Source organism: Polyodon spathula, chromosome 1 (assembly GCF_017654505.1).
Source record: "Polyodon spathula isolate WHYD16114869_AA chromosome 1, ASM1765450v1, whole genome shotgun sequence".
Classification (NCBI taxonomy): domain Eukaryota; kingdom Metazoa; phylum Chordata; class Actinopteri; order Acipenseriformes; family Polyodontidae; genus Polyodon; species Polyodon spathula.
In genome coordinates this window covers 90,320,074-90,336,740 of record NC_054534.1, presented here as the reverse complement: position 1 = coordinate 90,336,740, position 16,667 = coordinate 90,320,074, and the positions used below count along the sequence as shown (strand labels likewise).

General features: G+C 36.7%; 1 protein-coding gene across 10 annotated transcripts in view; it reads left to right on the top strand.

Moving 5' to 3' along the window:
• LOC121324054 (amyloid-beta A4 precursor protein-binding family B member 2-like) overlaps positions 1-16,667 on the top strand; it is a 121,744-nt gene that overhangs the window by 84,394 nt on the left and 20,683 nt on the right. For 7 of the 10 annotated variants that reach the window (XM_041265545.1, XM_041265500.1, XM_041265536.1 and 4 more), the window contains one exon: positions 15,911-15,916. The exons of the other annotated variants lie outside the window; for them this stretch is intronic. In XM_041265545.1, the coding sequence (XP_041121479.1) occupies positions 15,911-15,916 (6 nt within the window). The remainder of the gene's footprint in view (positions 1-15,910; positions 15,917-16,667) is intronic. 10 annotated transcript variants of the gene reach the window in all.

Below are 16,667 nucleotides of genomic sequence, written 5' to 3'. Positions count from 1 at the left end.
AAGACTAAGAAATTAAATTGAACAAAATGGGTATATCTGGAAGGACCCTTATTAAAATAGCAGATTTCCGTGAATCTTGCACTGCCCGAGGGCCTTTATAATCAGCCCAGTCCCAGCCTGGGAAGTGGGAAGCCAGTGTATTTATTGTATTTCTGATAACTTCATGCACCTTCACAGTTTTTTTGCAGAGTGTTTACCATCCAGATTGGTCTATTGCACAAATATCAACCAGTCATTCGTTCATTTGTTCATTCCTATGAAAACTGCAAACTACTGTACAAGACACTGGTTCCTCAACTGGCCTTGAGGGAGTAAAATAATAAATTGTGCAGGTTATTAAAAATTGTGCTGGTTATTAACATTGTCATCGCAGTGAGTCAACATTGCCTGTAAATTGTTGTTGTCCAAAGAGAATATACTGTCCTATTACAATAGTATTATCTGACAAGCTAGGTTAAGTGATGCTGTATTATTTGACTTTAAAGGATTTATCAAAGTGTGTCCAGAATTGAGAGCCAGGTTTGCTCAAATGTGTAGGTGCAATTTACTGGGTCTGTGTTGCTGTTTGTTTTTCTTTTCAAACACTTCAAAGTAAAATTGTTCATTTACTATAATACTGTTCGTCTCTGTGATGTAGAAGTGTATGCATCCCACTGCCCTCTGTTGCTTTGACAGTTACAAATTTCCTCCTGGAACAGTTTCATCCATGCATTGAATCTAACTTACCATTGCAATGAATGCCTTTGTCCTCATGTGTCCGCGGCCACCACAGGAAAGTGACATTGAGTGGGAAAACAGAAGAGCAAAAAATTGTCCTTTTCAAAAGGCTTGTTCATTTGTGGGGGGACACTGGTTAAGTCAGTCAGGAATGATAATTATTTGAATATTTTTTAAATTATCAGCTTAGACGAATAACCTTGTTTTTCTGGGGTGTCCTATCCCAATTTATTGTAGTTTGAGGGGTTGTGCTTCTATTACAACTAAATAGTCATCGTGTCTCCCCCCCAGTAGGGGAAAATGGTGTGCTAACAAGGGACGAGCCTTGATGGGCCGAATGGCCTTGTCATTCTTAAACTTTTCTTACAGTCTTATATTCATAATTGGCTCTTGTGCAGGATTATGAGGGCCCTCTGCGTATGTTTGCATTATATTAATTTGATATTCTGTTAACTGTTGTTGGCTACACTTTACTGCAGTATTGAGCAGTTGTATGAAAATCAAACTCTTCTATGCCTCCCTCTTCTTTAAGCAGTGCTGATGCTATAGAATCTGCACAATAACTTCAACCTTCAGAGTATAGCATGCCTATGATGTGGTCTTGTTTTAAGCTGCTGAATGAAACTTCCATTTTATTCAGGGATGGGAAATAACCCATTCAGATGAAAATAAAGAGACCGGTGGGCTGGTTTTTGTTGCAGTGGTGTGACCCCATCTGAATGTTTTTATGTTGGTTCCAGTTTGGAAACATGCGGGTGGCAGGGTTTCAATTAGTGCTGCACTGCACAGCATTGGGTACTGGAGTTCAGATTTATTTATTTTTTTTAGATAGTAATTACTTATTTAGAGCAGCTGGTACAAAGTAATTATTGTGTGTGGGTGGGATTTTCAGCCTGTCCTGTTCCTTTTGATTTCAAACCAGACATATGAATAGTTTGTTTCCATTATGTAAAAAAAAATGGTGCAGTTGGAACATTTACTAACCGTTAACCTCTGTAGACCTGGACTAAAATACAGTGGTCTCGGCTTAGCTGACCATAAACTAAACCACCACCAAATTTGACACAATTTGCAAACCAGATATGAATGGATGTTGTGGATTAAGGCATATATGATAAGAAAACTACTTCAAATATATTAACGTTCAATAGATGTGTTGTTTTTTTATTTTAAATGCTTCTTACATCTAGAATATAATGATAAAGGAGCAACAGTATTTAATTTCTGATTGTAGTGGCCTATGGATTGCAGTGCATTAACAGAGTGTGGGGACCCTTGCCGACTGTACACTTATGTTGCACTGTACCTGGCTGTGCTCGGTGCTGATCTACATTTATTATCTTCCTTAAGCACGCAGGGCTACTTTATAACTGCCGTGCTGTGCAGTGTTTGCAGAAGTTGTCTTGTAGCTGATCATTGTTACAGTTTGTCATTTCGGAGACATGTCTGTATATAGTTAAGAATGTACACCTGCTGGCATTCAGTCTGTGAATCTTTGCATCTGAAGTCTGAACCCCAGCATGTTAGTGGTGTACCTTGTGATTGTGGTTAAAGAAACGGGCATGTAACCAGAAGGTCCCTGGTTTTAATCCCACCTCTGCCATTGACTGACTCGCTGTGTGACCCTGAGCAAGTCACTTAACCTCCTTGTGCTCCGTCATTCGGGTGAAACGTTGTTGTAAGTGACTCTGCAGCTGATGCATAGTTCACACACCCTAGTACACACACTTGTATCTTGTAAAGAGCTTTATGATGGTGGTCCACTATGAAAGGCGCTATATAAAAAATAAAAATAATTGCAAATTATAAAAAAAAATTAAAGCAGAGAACCTACAAATGTAGATAAAATAATTAAATTATACTAACAAAAACAACAATGTAAGGGATTTAAAATAGAATGATACAATCCCATTTTGTGCAGGGATCAAAAACATACATTCTTCCAACATTTAATTGCCCTCAGCATGAGATGTTTTCAACATAGAGAAGATTCTGTTGGCTTCCGTGACAGACACATCATATTGATTCCAGCTGAATTGTTGATGTCATGCCCTTGACTTCATAACCCAAGGGGAACTTTGCCCAGTATTGCCCACACTAGGATAACTTGGGGGTTGTCTCAAAGTCTTATGACTATTTGTTTGTCAGAAAAATTGCATTTTGCTGCCTAGAAGTAATGGGAAATCCATGTAAGTGGACAACCTGATGGTTTTCATTCCAGTTTCAGAGCTTATAGTAGATACTGAAGTCATAACCGGAACAAGTTTTTCTCCTAATAGTATTTTATAAAGTATAATTTTAAAATCTCCTTCAGAAGATGAAAGGCAGTCTAATGATTTTTGAGCAGATGATTTTTAAAGATGCACTTCAATAAAACTTTGAAATAAAGAGATCTGCTGATGAAAGTTTAATCCTATAAGATTCCTGGGAGCTTGCTCTGGGCGGATGGCTTCTTCTGGGGAAAGCTTTATTATTCTTTTCATGTGGTTTGCTGTTATCAGGTCCCTTTAATTGAATTTGCCTATAACAGAGTATCTAAGTTAAACTGCCACTTATGCTAGCATTTGCTCAAATACAATAATACATGTTGGTAATAACTTCAATTGTAAGGCTTTCTTTAAGTCTGTCACTTGTAATAGTCAACCCTCTGGTTTTTGCTATGTGCAAACTCAGTGAATCTGATTATGCTAGAAGATATCAGGCTACAGCTAGTTTGACTGGGAGAGGGGGAGGGGTTAGCAAGGCAAGAAGTTAAGGTCATAAAGGGCAAGGCAATGTTGCCTTTTCTTGGGCGTGAAGATTCAGGGCCACCAAGGCAGTTCTAGGGGGGAAAACAGCAAAACATAAATCCAACCCAAGGGCACCAAGGTGATTTCATACTCTTTCATAAAACAACAAAAAAGAAATACAGAGCCTATTATGTTGATGAAATTTTAATTCAAACAAACACAAATCAAATGTTTTCCGAGTGATTCACACAGTAATTGTCATAAAAATAAAATCTTTTTTTTTTTTTTTTTTTTTTTTTTTCCATTGTAAAAAAATAAAATGGCATGCAAAAAATCCAATTTAAAAACAACATAAATTACAAGATATTTCGGTTTAACGTGTAAAAAAGGCCTGGAACACAAAAATGATTTAGCAGGTGTTGATGTATCAACATTAGATGTAATACTAATAGTTTACTTGATGCATTTTGTACTACAGAATTATCACCAAATGCAAGAGACCGAGCTTGTACGTGCATAAAGTTCAGTTAATGGCTGCTTTATAACAGAAAAAATAGCCATGCATTTGTCTTGCTGTCATACCATTATTTCCTGTATAATACAATAAAATACTATCATGGAAAAACTACCTATTTAGTTTAAAAAAAAAAAGTAATGCTAATGCAGTATTTCTATGGATAAATGAATACAATATATCACAACTACATCAAATATTGAAGCAGGTTATATATTTATAGTCTACTGGTTATTTAAACAACAGTTACAACACTACTATGACTATAACGCTAATAATGAGCTTGTTACTTGAGTATTGGGTAGTGGGTCTTTTATCTTACTTCAAAACAAATTAAAAAGAAAATGACCATATATACTGTTTATATTGGTAAATAATTTATTGATAAAAAATATTAAACAGCAATATTTCAAGCTTTCATGGTGTTAGTTCTGGTTTTGTGTATGCTTATCAAAGTGCGTTTGAAGTTGTCAGTGTTTTTGCTTTGCTGTTCAGAGTGGCTCCTGCAGGAATAATATAATATGTTGCCTTTTTTTATTTTAGTTTTTGGTCGCGGGGAAATTTTAGTTTTTCGCTGCCTCGTGCATAATTATCCAAGTTCGCTGTATATTTTCTGCTTTTAAAATAATCTGTTTCTCGCACTGAAAAAATCTTATCTCACAGCAAAAGTAGGCTTTGAAAACTGAAAGGCTGAATGTCTAAGTAACTGCCACTGAACTGGGTGACACATCATCCCTCTCCCGGCAGTCTTGACACATTTTGAAACCTGAAGAAACATTATTTTGGGGTCTCTAGATCCTGTAGCACTGTAGTGCCGGTTGTTCCTGCGCCTGTGTGTTTTGATAGAAGTGCCTTTTTCCCCGCTGTGCACGTTTATTTTCTCAAAAAATGAGAGTGCATGGCTTACCATTGCGACACCAATAAATATACTAAGTTACTAAAACTTGCACAATCTAACAGCTTCAACTTCTCCAGAAGTTGGAGACTGTGCTGCGGTATCTGGGGGAATGTCCACAATCGTTGCTTTTGTGGGCTTTTTGAATTTGCGTTTTTTTATTTGTATTTGTGTTTTGCACTTCAGGGCCACTGCAGTGCACCCATTTCTTACCTAAACATTCGGTAAATCCTGGAACACTTTGTTGCCGCGCTCTTCTTCCCTTTTTTTTTTTTTTTTTAATTTAGAGTGACCAATTATTATTTATATTAATTTTTTTCTCCAATTTGGAATGTCCAATTATGTTTTTTCTCCTCACCGCACAGACTTTCTGAGCCGTGACTCATCCTGCGCTCCCAACAAAAATCAGTGACGCTGCCAATGAACTTCTTCTTTTTTTTTTTAATTTGAGAGGCATTGTGGCAAGCAGCTTGGGCACTGCGGCAATTGCTGTCAGTTATTTCGTGCCCTGGATTAGGTGTAATCCCAATCTGGATTGTGACAGTCCACAGCTCTAACAACTAAGATAATTGCACACCCACACCGCTGCATAGACAGACATGAAATTATGTCACTAAAGAACTCTGAACGGTTCTTAAGCGTAAGAAAGCAAATTTAAATCGCAGTTCCCTTTCAAGTACGAAATGTAACCATTACCAAATGGGTAATTGCATCCTAAAGACCCGAATCCTGAGTACTTAATAACAAAGCTGCTTTTTGAGCTGCTCTGTGACGCAGTCGTGACCCACCCCCGAGGACAGCGGTCACAGACTTTATTTTTTTTTTGATAAACTGTGATGCCAACCCAGCCCTTGAAGATTTCATATCGGCCTCGTCGCCTTTAGCACTTTCCTAGTAGCAGTAGGTTTGTGTATTCCACATCCAGAAATCAAAGTCCTTTCATTGCACACTGAATAGATAATAGAACTGCTTATTGCTGCTGCTGCTTTTTTCTTATTAGCGCTTTATGGAGGAAAAGACTGTAAAGCTCTTCCTCCTTTTTGTTTTTATAAAAATCTCCTATTAGGTATGTTAATTGGGAGCTTTTGCATGTATTTAATTGCTTAACAAGCGTCAGCCAATGGAGAATTAATTAATTTGAAAATGTTTGTCTCCTTTAGACCAAGATACAAATGTTTAGTATGTGTTGTAGCGTGGCTTCATTTTAAAGCTTCCTCTGCTTTTCAGGAGTATGCTTTTGTATTATAACAATGTATTAGAGATGATTATTGATTGCCATGGCTTTAAGCATCAGTTACACATTCATTATTCAGTTAACCACTGTGGTTCTCTATTTGAAGCCTCACATAGCAGATATAAAAAAAAAAAAAAACAGAATGTACACACACGTTGCTAGACTAAAGCTCGTCTGTTTTAGATTTGTTTTGTGATGAGAAATAGAAGAACAAAACACGTGTCTTGTTGCTTTTTAATAAAATAATTAATAGGAATGTATATATAATAATATTACTACAGTATGTTCAGAACCGGTCATAAACCTGAGCTCACCACCATCTTCAGAGTGATTTATTGTTCATAATAACTCTGTAGTTTATACATATAATGGTATTTTTGGAAATGTGATACAGCTTGGAGTTGCAACCAAGAGAACTGTGAATAGACTAGATCAGCACTAACCTTATACTGCCTAATGTTAACTTAAGTAAACTAGTGCGAGATTGGTGCTAATCAGGGTGTGAAACCAGTGATTAATCTGATCCACATTTATGTTAAAGTTGTACAAGTGCTTCCCTAACAGTGATTTATCACTTGCAATGCCCTTTCTGGCTATAATGCTCTCGCTCAGGAGATTAGAAACAGTGAAGCTCACAGGTCTCATTTATAGAAAGGTTATTTAAAAATGCTCATTTTTATGGAGCACTGTGGCGTAACTTAACATACATACCCATGGACAACTCAAATGTTTTCTATTTAACTCTTAAACGTAATACTAGAAAGAGAACTTTATCCTCCATTAACTCTTTACTCTAGGTATAGTGTGTTCAGCCTTTTTTTATCATCTGTAAAAAAATGTCTGAATTTGTTGTGAAATTCATCTTCATGAGCATTCGTCAGTGCAGAGAACCATATTCTTCAATGATGTCGTGTGTTATTTTGAGTGGAATAATTTACCTCGTATTGTGCTGATAAGGCCCCAGGGTTGTGGAAAATCTGCATTTGTATTAAAATGCTTCCAGACTGGGGTTTTGATGGATAACAGCTTTAATCCAAGCCTGAGATTTTCCAGAGCATCTATCTTTGTAAGTCCGAGTCCTTGAAAACCAACGCTTTTATAGGCTGAAATTAATGTTGGACATGTTCACAGCTGAGACCAACCAAGATCTCTTACTACGCTTTAAAATAAATAAATACATTAAAAAAAAAAGAATAATTATATGGGAACTGCATTTAATCTGCATGGCAGAAGGATAGAAATAGCACCCACATCTGCATATGCTTGGTTTAAGTAGGGTGTGTGTGTGGCAGTGGGGGGGATGAGTCGGCAACAACATTGGCTGTGTTCAGAATCCACTTGTTACAAAATGAATGAGCTGCCTTCCTCTCTAGGGGGGCTTCACCACAGGTCATTGAAGTGCATGGCTATAGCATTTTGCATCATCTGATGCATACCGATGCCTGAGGGATAGCAGGGTGCTGAGTGCGGTTGTGAAGGTATCTGACGTGCTCTGCATTCAGTTCTCCCGCTCTCTCTCTCTCGCTCTCTCTCTCCCTCCCCCCCAGCTCTCACTCACTGCAGTGAAAAAAAGGGTTAGAGGAAGTGTAAAGAGAAGTCTGCAGCACCTTTACTGTGTTATTTAAGCAAAGCTATAGTGTAGTTTCCTTGAGGAAGGGGTGATTGAATAGAGGAGGGACATCTTTGTACGGAGAAAGTGAAATACCCAAATTGATCCAGTTAATGACCCACAGATCTTCGCAATGCTAATGTAGGGATGGATGGCTGTTTGTTTCACAGTAAGTACCTATTGCTGTCTTTGTACTCTCTTTTTCTGTTTTTTTTGGTGGTTTGATTTAAAGTGTAGAACATATTGTTCTGAAGTTCCTCTCAGAAGCAGAACATGTATTTGTCTTTTTTATTTATTTATTTATTTTCACATTTGAGATGCTATAAATGGTGTCAGAACTACCAGAAGCTAGGGTTAGTGGTTTCTTCCCCTAGACCCCATGTCGTGAGCTTGCATAAGCACAGCTGTACAGGAGAAAAGTTGGCAGTAAGTGTAGATTTTATGGCAACTCAATTTGGAGTGGCTGTCAGTGGGAGGCTATACACACAGCGTGAAGACTTAAGGATGCATGTGAAAAGGGAGCACAGTAACTAGGGTAGTTTAAAGAAACAGTGTGTGTGCACTCTCAACTGATATTTGCATATGTTGCTGTAATAACCCCTTATGAAGGATCGTCCTCTGTATAATGTGCTTAACGTGCATCATTTTTTGCTGAAATAAATCATTATTAAAATCTGATTCCTGCTGCCCTTTACAACATGTGTAGGCTGCATTATGTAAACCCTTATCCTTGACATCTATTAGGCTGTCCAAATTGTTAAATGTATTGCCATTTTACTGTGGCGGCTTGTATGTGCTGCCAGTCTTTTTAATCTTGGCTAGGATTTTTTTCTGTGTTAGAAATTGGTTCTCTAATAGTATTTACCAGCAAATTTTGATGCGATTTTTATGGATTCTGGTCATTTAAGTGTGGAATGTGTGAAAGACACAGGAACTTTTAGTTGTGAAATAACCCAAATACTTTGGAGGATTAGAAGGGAAAACCACACCAAATATTGTATATAGAGTTTGGACACCAAGTCTTTATTTGCCAGTAGGTGTCACTTTTTAAATAGTGTCTAGCCCTGTTGATGGAGTTGAATATTCTGAAGAATTTCATCACAATGATATATTCCTGTACTTTATGGGGTTCACATTAAACTACAGCCCAGTTCTTTTGTGAATGCTGAAGTTGGCACCAAACACCTCAAGGATCGATAGCTTTTAAAACTGTTTTTGGCATTATTAATCTATATCCGCATATTTGAGTTTACAAAATGATTGTTCCTTCTGTGTTTTATGCAATGTATTGAATGGTGTTGGCATTTACAGTAGCTGCTGTCAGTTGCTCTGGTGTGAACTCAAGCGTTCTCAAGCATTTCTTTCATTGTATGCTATTAACCTTTACAGTTTAATGGGGGTTCTTTTATCCCAGAGTCCCCCTGCTCTGGTGGGCGGCTGGGTTAGAATTTCTGATGGCAGCTGTGAATGCCTCCTTATGTATTCTGCATATGTATGGACTGTAGTTGGGCTCCTGCTTTGTAATGAAGATTTCTTTCTCATTTTCAGTGTACACCTTTGGTAATCCATCTTGGTTTTGTGATGTTGAAGTGGCATTTCTGTTGACTGGAAAGGGGAAATCTATCTTGTCTCATCTATGCTTACTTAATCTCTGACATTGTCATAAATTATCTGTAGCACTACAACATGACCGGTCAGCCAGACACATCCCTACTTTTAATGAACTTTTTAATGATTGAAGTATAAACATTGTTTCATGACAAGCTGTTGCGAATTAATATGCTTGCTAAAGCTCTTTCTGCAGTAGGCGAGGCACCTTGACTCGTATCAAACCCACCATGGTATTACCTCCAGGCTTTCCCTCAGTATGAGTAATTGTTTTTGATACTGCTGACAAACCCCTTTTTTTTTTTTTTAAAACCACTTTAACTAGAAAATGTAATTAATGTCTACCAAACATAGAGGTGCGGGAGGTTCTGTAAACTAGTGGCATTTTATTTGTGTTAGTTGATTCTGGACAGACCACCTGTGTCGAAAGGGATTTTAGAGGTTACCAGAAAATCTAATTGTTTCTTTTAGGAGTGACACAACAGATAAACTGTATCTCCACAGAGCTCACAAACAGAAGATGAACATTGCAGTATGTAGTGGTCCTGGTGGTTCTGCTACATAACCTTTCTTTTTAAAGTACGTGACATTTTGCATCAGCCATGTTTAATAATACAGCTGTGGGAACCTTGGTCTCAATCAAAAAAAGGTTAAATGCACCATTGTGCAATACATACATTAACATACATTAGCTGCCATTAAGCCTCTGGTAGCAGACTGTGTTTTTATTTATGCATCTCCATCTCAAAATAGTTGAATTTCAATTAAAACAATCTGTCGTGCAATTGCAGGCATTTATTGAAGCTACCATAATACATTTTTATGTTCTAGGGAAAAAAAAAAAAAAAGCAGCACCCTAGCCATTCATTGATCAGAGTATTCCATGAACTAGCAATGTATTACACTTCAATTAGCAAAAATAACTGCAAACAGATTACCACAACCAGATCACCTGATTTCAAACATGAATGCCATTTAACTATTAACTTTTTTTTTTTTTTAAGTTAAATTGTACCGCAGAAAAACAGAACTGTTTGAGTGTGAAATTAATTGTTACACTTCAGTGGGTAAAAAGAAAAATAGAGAAGAAACTACCATTTTCAAAAATAAATTCAACTTACTCTTTGTTTTTCATTGTATTTCTCTTTTTCTGTGGCTTTTAATGATTGCACATCTTTTATAAGGAAATAGTGCTGAAATTATTTTTCGTTATTGCTGTGAAGCTGTCTCTCCATAAAATAAAAAAAAGCTACAGAGGAAATAACTAGACACTATAAAAAGCCTATTGGGTCACATATTTTTGGATTATAATGTACACAAGAGCATAACTAAAGACAAAAGACAAATCAATGCCTATTTCTGTATCTCTCTTGCCAAGGAAGAGGACCTTAAAATGGAGTGATTTGTTATTCGAATGAAGGACACTGCTTTTCTGTAGCACTGGGCTATAGAATCATTCACATACTTTTTGCTCTGTGCTTACCCAGTGGAAGGTTCAGTGGTTGGAGACCTAACTAAACCCATTTTAAAACGGCTGAGTCGATTTGAATATCTTCAACATTTTGCATAGAAGCCATTTATCTAAAGACTGAAGAAAAAGGCTGCAGGAAATTGAAAATTGCAGACATTTAAAATGTTGTCGAACATGAACTGCTGTGCCACTGTAGGAAATGAAGCTGCCACTGAAACTGTACTTTTTTTTTTTATATAAAACAAAATAAATGCTTAAATACAAAAATAAACTGGTTACAAGAACTTTCATATGATATAAATCCAGTGAATTGTCACAAAGACAAACCCTGAATTCCTGCTATTCCTAATCCAGATTAATGACTTAGACTGGTATAGCATGCAAACTTGTTACATTTGCAGACGACACAAACATAGGAGGAGTGGCAAGCACCACTGCAGGAGCAACGGTCATTCAAAATGATCCAGACAGCATTCAGAACTGGGCAGACAGATGGCAATTTATAATGCAAATGTGCATTGTAAATATCATAAGGGAGATACTGAAATTGAAGAAGGAATCTATGAAAAAGACCTAGGAGTTTATGTTGACTCAGAAATGTCTTTTTCTAGACAATTTGTGGAAGCTATAAAAGGCCAACAAAATCTCATATATAGTGAAAAGTGATGAATTTAAATCAAGGGAACTTTACAATGCATTTGTAAGACCTCGTCTTGAATATTGTGTTCAGTTCTGGTCACCTCACTATAAAAAGATATTGCTGCTCTAGAAAGAGTGCAAAGAAGAGCGACCAGAATTATTCTGGGTCCTGTGCAGACATGCTTAAATAATTGAATATATACAGTCTTGGACAAAGAACACTACACAGCAATCTGATTCAAGCATTCAAAACTCTAAAAGGTATTGACAATGTCAACACAAGCGACTTTTTCAAACAGAAAAAATAAACAAGGACCAATTAAGTAATTTTAGGGTAGAGTTGGAACAAAAACCAGGAGTTGCCGGCCTTCCAAGACCAGGATTGGAGATCCCTGTTCTACCTGGTCATGGACAAGTTTAGCCTTCACTTATTGTAAATGACTTCTTATAATACAAATTCACTTAACACAGATTTAACACATTTTGCTATAATTGAAATTTGATTTCAGTGCTATTGTAACTTCAATAAAAACTGACAGTATTAATTTTGCTTAGACTCCTGATAATAAGATTTACTCATAAGACTCATATTTTTTTTTTTTGCCATTCCCTTGAAATTCGTATTAATGAGAGTTCACTGTATATAAATTATATTATATCATAATTAAATATCTTCTGTACACTGGGCCCGCTTAGAGAGTTTGGTCTCCACTCGGTGTGGTTCAGTACGTTTGGTGTGAAGTGTAAACAACACAGTCATCTTGGGAAATGAACCATACAGAGTCCACTTAAAGAGGTGGATTCAGGTTTGTGTTTTAACTTAAAAAATAAAAATAAATAATGAACTTATTCCTATTTATAAATATGTGATAGACAACATAGACTTTATTGCAATCAAAAATACAATTTAAGTACCTAGAAATTACCATGGCTAAAAACCAAAAAAAAAAAAATAGAGTTGTTGAATATCAACAATAGACTGGAAAAAACTAAACTAGCACTCAGCTGTTGGTTACCGAGAGATGTATCTGTCTCTGGACATATTCTCTTATCAACAACAGAGGGGTTAGCCAGATTGATATACTCATCTTGGTTGTTGTACGTTTCCCCCAAAATATTACGCGCATAAATTCTGTCATCTTTAATTTTATGTGGCGTAACAAAAACCATTATATAACTAGTAAAAGATTATTCAGATGGTGGGCTGAAAGACATTGACTTTGAATCCTTGATCAGGACCTTTAAGTTGAACTGGTTTAGAGCCTGTATATACAGTAGTGATTCTGTGTGGATTCATATTCCAAATCCTTCCAAGTCACTTCCAGGACTCCTCCTCTTCTTTACGCTGAAGATAGTTCTTAATGACTTTCGCTGTATGTTTTGGGTTGTTGTCATGGTGCAGAATAAATTTGGGGCCAATCAGATGCCTCCTTGATGGCATTGCGTAATGGATAAGTATCTGTCTGTACTTCTCAGCATTGAGGAGACCATTAATTCTGACCAAATCCCCAACTCCATTTGCAGAAATGCAGCCCCAAACTTGCAAGGAACCTCCACCATGCTTTACTGTTGCCTGCAGACACTCATTCGTGTACCGCTCTCCAGCCCTTCAGCGAACAAACTGTCTTCTGCTACAGCCAAATATTTATAATTTTGACTCATCAGTCCAGAGCACCTGCTGCCATTTTTCTGCACCCCAGTTCCTGTGTTTTTGTGCATAGTTGAGTCGCTTGGCCTTGTTTCCATGTCGGAGGTATGGCTTTTTGGCCACAAGTCATCCATGAAGGCCACTTCAGACCAGACTTCTCCAGACAGTAGATGGGTGTACCAGTGTCCCATTGTTTTCTGCCAATTCTGAGCTAATGGCACTGCTGGACATCTTCCGATTGCGAAGGGAAGTAAGCGTGATGTATCTTTCATCTGCTGCAGTAAGTTTCCTTGGCCGACCACTGCGTCTACGGTCCTCAACGTTGCCCGTTTCTTTGTGCATCTTCAAAAGAGCTTGGACAGCACATCTGGAAACCCCTGTCTGCCTTGAAATTTCTGCCTGGGGGAGAGACCTTGCTGATGCAATATAACTACCTTGTGTCTTGTTGCTGTGCTCAGTCTTGCCATGGTTTATGACTTTTGACAGTAAACTGTCTTCAGCAACCTCACCTTGTTAGCCGAGTTTGGCTGTTCCTCACCCAGTTTTATTCCTCCTACACAGCTGTTTCTGTTTCAGTTAATGATTGTGTTTCAACCTATATATTGAATTGAAGATCATTAGCACCTGTTTGGTATAATTGTTTAATCATACACCTGACTATATGCCTACAAAATCCCTGACTTTGTGCAAGTGTACCTAGAAGAACTGATGCTGTTTTGAAGGCAAAGGGTGGTCACACCAAATATGGATTTAATTTAGATTTTTCTTCTGTTCACTCACTTTGCATTTAGTTAATTGATAAATATAAACTATTAACATGTCTATTTTTGAAAGCATTCTTACTTTACAGCATTTTTTCACACCTGCCTAAAACTTTTGCACAGTACTGAATAATCGGTTCATAGACCACATAAATGAACCAAATGCTCTTGCAAACTACATTGTGAACACAAACAAACTCGGTCCTGAAAAAAATTGAAAAGTACCAAAAAAAAACAAAAAACGCTTTGCTTGCAGGTAAGTGTGAACAGCAAGCACATTGATACGAAATGAACCAGACCAAGTCCGTTTGAAACGGACACTGTGTGAATGCAGCCTTCGATTACTGCATTAGCCTCCTACAGTACATTATTGAAAAAATAAAATGTATTTGATTCAGCGAGTTGCAAAAAAAGACATCTTTCATATACTAGACTACCACTATAGTGCAGCCCTTGTTGACTTGTACAATCGATGTCTGAAAGCGATGACAGGCAATTCAGAGTAAATGTGCCCCCCATCTACAGACTTTGAAACTTTGGATCGGCAATCTTTATTTTTCAAGGGATGGAGCCTCTATTTTAAGTCCTTTTTTTTTTTTTCTCAAGGAAAAGTGAAGCTGCTTTTCTATGAGCAATGTAACTTATTCATATCAATATACTAGCCGTTATATATATATATATATATATATATATATATATATATATATATATATATATATATATATATATATATATATATATATATATATATATATATTGTGTTTTTAAATATTTTTTTAACTAGATTTTCTACACTGTTAAGTTTCCAAGTACAATATAATATTTTCGTGTAGTTTCTATTTGTGTTTGTGGTATTATAAAGGCATTTACTGTTTTTGTCACAATTTTTGTTTTTCAATATGTAATTGTTTTTCTTGGAACTATGTTTATGGCCTTCCTTTGTAGCTAAATTATTGCAGCTGACGAAAGGTTAAAAAAAAAAAAGGCTTGTACCTTACTGTATGCCTAAACTGCTAAACAGGCAAGAATTTCAGTGAGGTAGATCTCCTGTAATGCAGCATTTTCTTGCTAGTAGTTGCAGGAGAATTTGTATGTAGCTGTTACTGGACGGTCAAGCATAATGTCTTATAGGGAAATGAAAAGTTGTTATTCTGTATTCATATTTACCAAGTTTATGGTGATACAAGTTTCAAATGATTTCAAGTTGTCATAAATCTCCTGTACAGACAGCTTAATGTTTCTGGCGTCTTTTCTCCCCTCCTCTGCCATTGATTACCAAAGGTTTCCATTTACCTCGTTTTAGGTAATGTAAACTGTGTGTAGTAACAATCGAAACAGCCTTTAGTTTGGTATTAATTGTCAGAATTGTGCTTTGTTTAAAAAAAAAAAAAAAAAAAAGAAAAAAAAAAGTGACCATAGCCATTACCTTTTTATATATGATTTGCAAAGCATTTTAGGATAAGGCATTCTGAGTGTTCACTGAAGGTTGAGTACTATCAAACTACATACCCTGTAGATTGGATATAGTTTATATTGTTCTGCCAGGGGGTCACTTGGGTCCTTTTGTAAAAGACTAAAATAAAGATGAAGAAACTGTAATTGGACCTGAAGGTTACAAAAGGGCTTTGTGCAAGTCCTTATCTAGAAGCATTTAGAAGCATTCCTTATCTAGAATTCTGATAAGGTGATATTAGGCCAGGTAAATCTGTGCAGTGTAGAAGTAATTACAAAAATAAATTATAAAAGGTCATAGTGTACATGGCTGCAGCTTATACACATTCGATCTTTAAGTAGCATTCACCATTCATTTTTAAGGCATTACCCACCATACTGGAAGGATATTTATTTTTAAATTCGATTGTTTAGTCCATGAATTTAATTATATACTATACATATTTTTTTTTTTTTTTTTGTATGGTTGGTGGTGGGGAGATTTTTAGCCATTTGCTAAAAGTGTATCAGCATTGTCCATTACTTTTCTTCTCCTTGATTCCTCTCCTTGATCTTGTGTATTCTGTACTGTATGTGGGCTTTTGCTGACTGTGTATCTGCTTTTTTTTTCTTCTACTGCTTTCCTGGATTCAGAGAGAGGTAAATCTTTTCATTTTCATTTTCGCTGTGTCTACAAGCCGAGTAGCATTCTGTCCATGTTCCAGTCGCCAAGGAAGAGCTACAGCCAAACCCTGGCACTGACCGGCCTAAACATGGATGCTTAAATCTTGTTAACCTTGGCTTTTGTAGTTCCAGTGGCAACGGTGTTAGCAATTTATGGCACTGTCTGGGGAATGTACGGTTTTACACATGATGCTGATTGCACATGCTGTAGTTATCAACCTATATCTTCCTCCATTGCCGGTGAATAATCATACCCTCAGTGTCAAATGAGATATCTTTTGTTCTGCATACACCACTGGAACTGAATGTTACAGTTGCCCCACTAAGCTGTGATTTGCGTCTAGCAGTCTTCTTGCCTCGTTAGAAGCACCATTCTTGCTGATGCAAGCCGTATAGAGATTCATAAAAATGCAATTCCTGTCGGATGTTAAATGCATACTTTCTTCCAGCTAAGACAGTTTATGTATTGGAATATGTATTTTATTTCACACAAAATGCATGCATATTTTACAAACAAATTCATATGGAATATATTTACTGTATAGTCCTTGGACCAACATGGATTTTACATGTTTTGAATTTTCTTTCAAATTGCAGATTCATATTTTAATGTTGTTTCGGTTTAATCGGCTGTTTCTATAGCAATATATTACATTTGAGTAATATCTCAACCCCTGACTTAAATTGATACAAAATAAGATATTTGTTTATGCCAAAACTGATATAT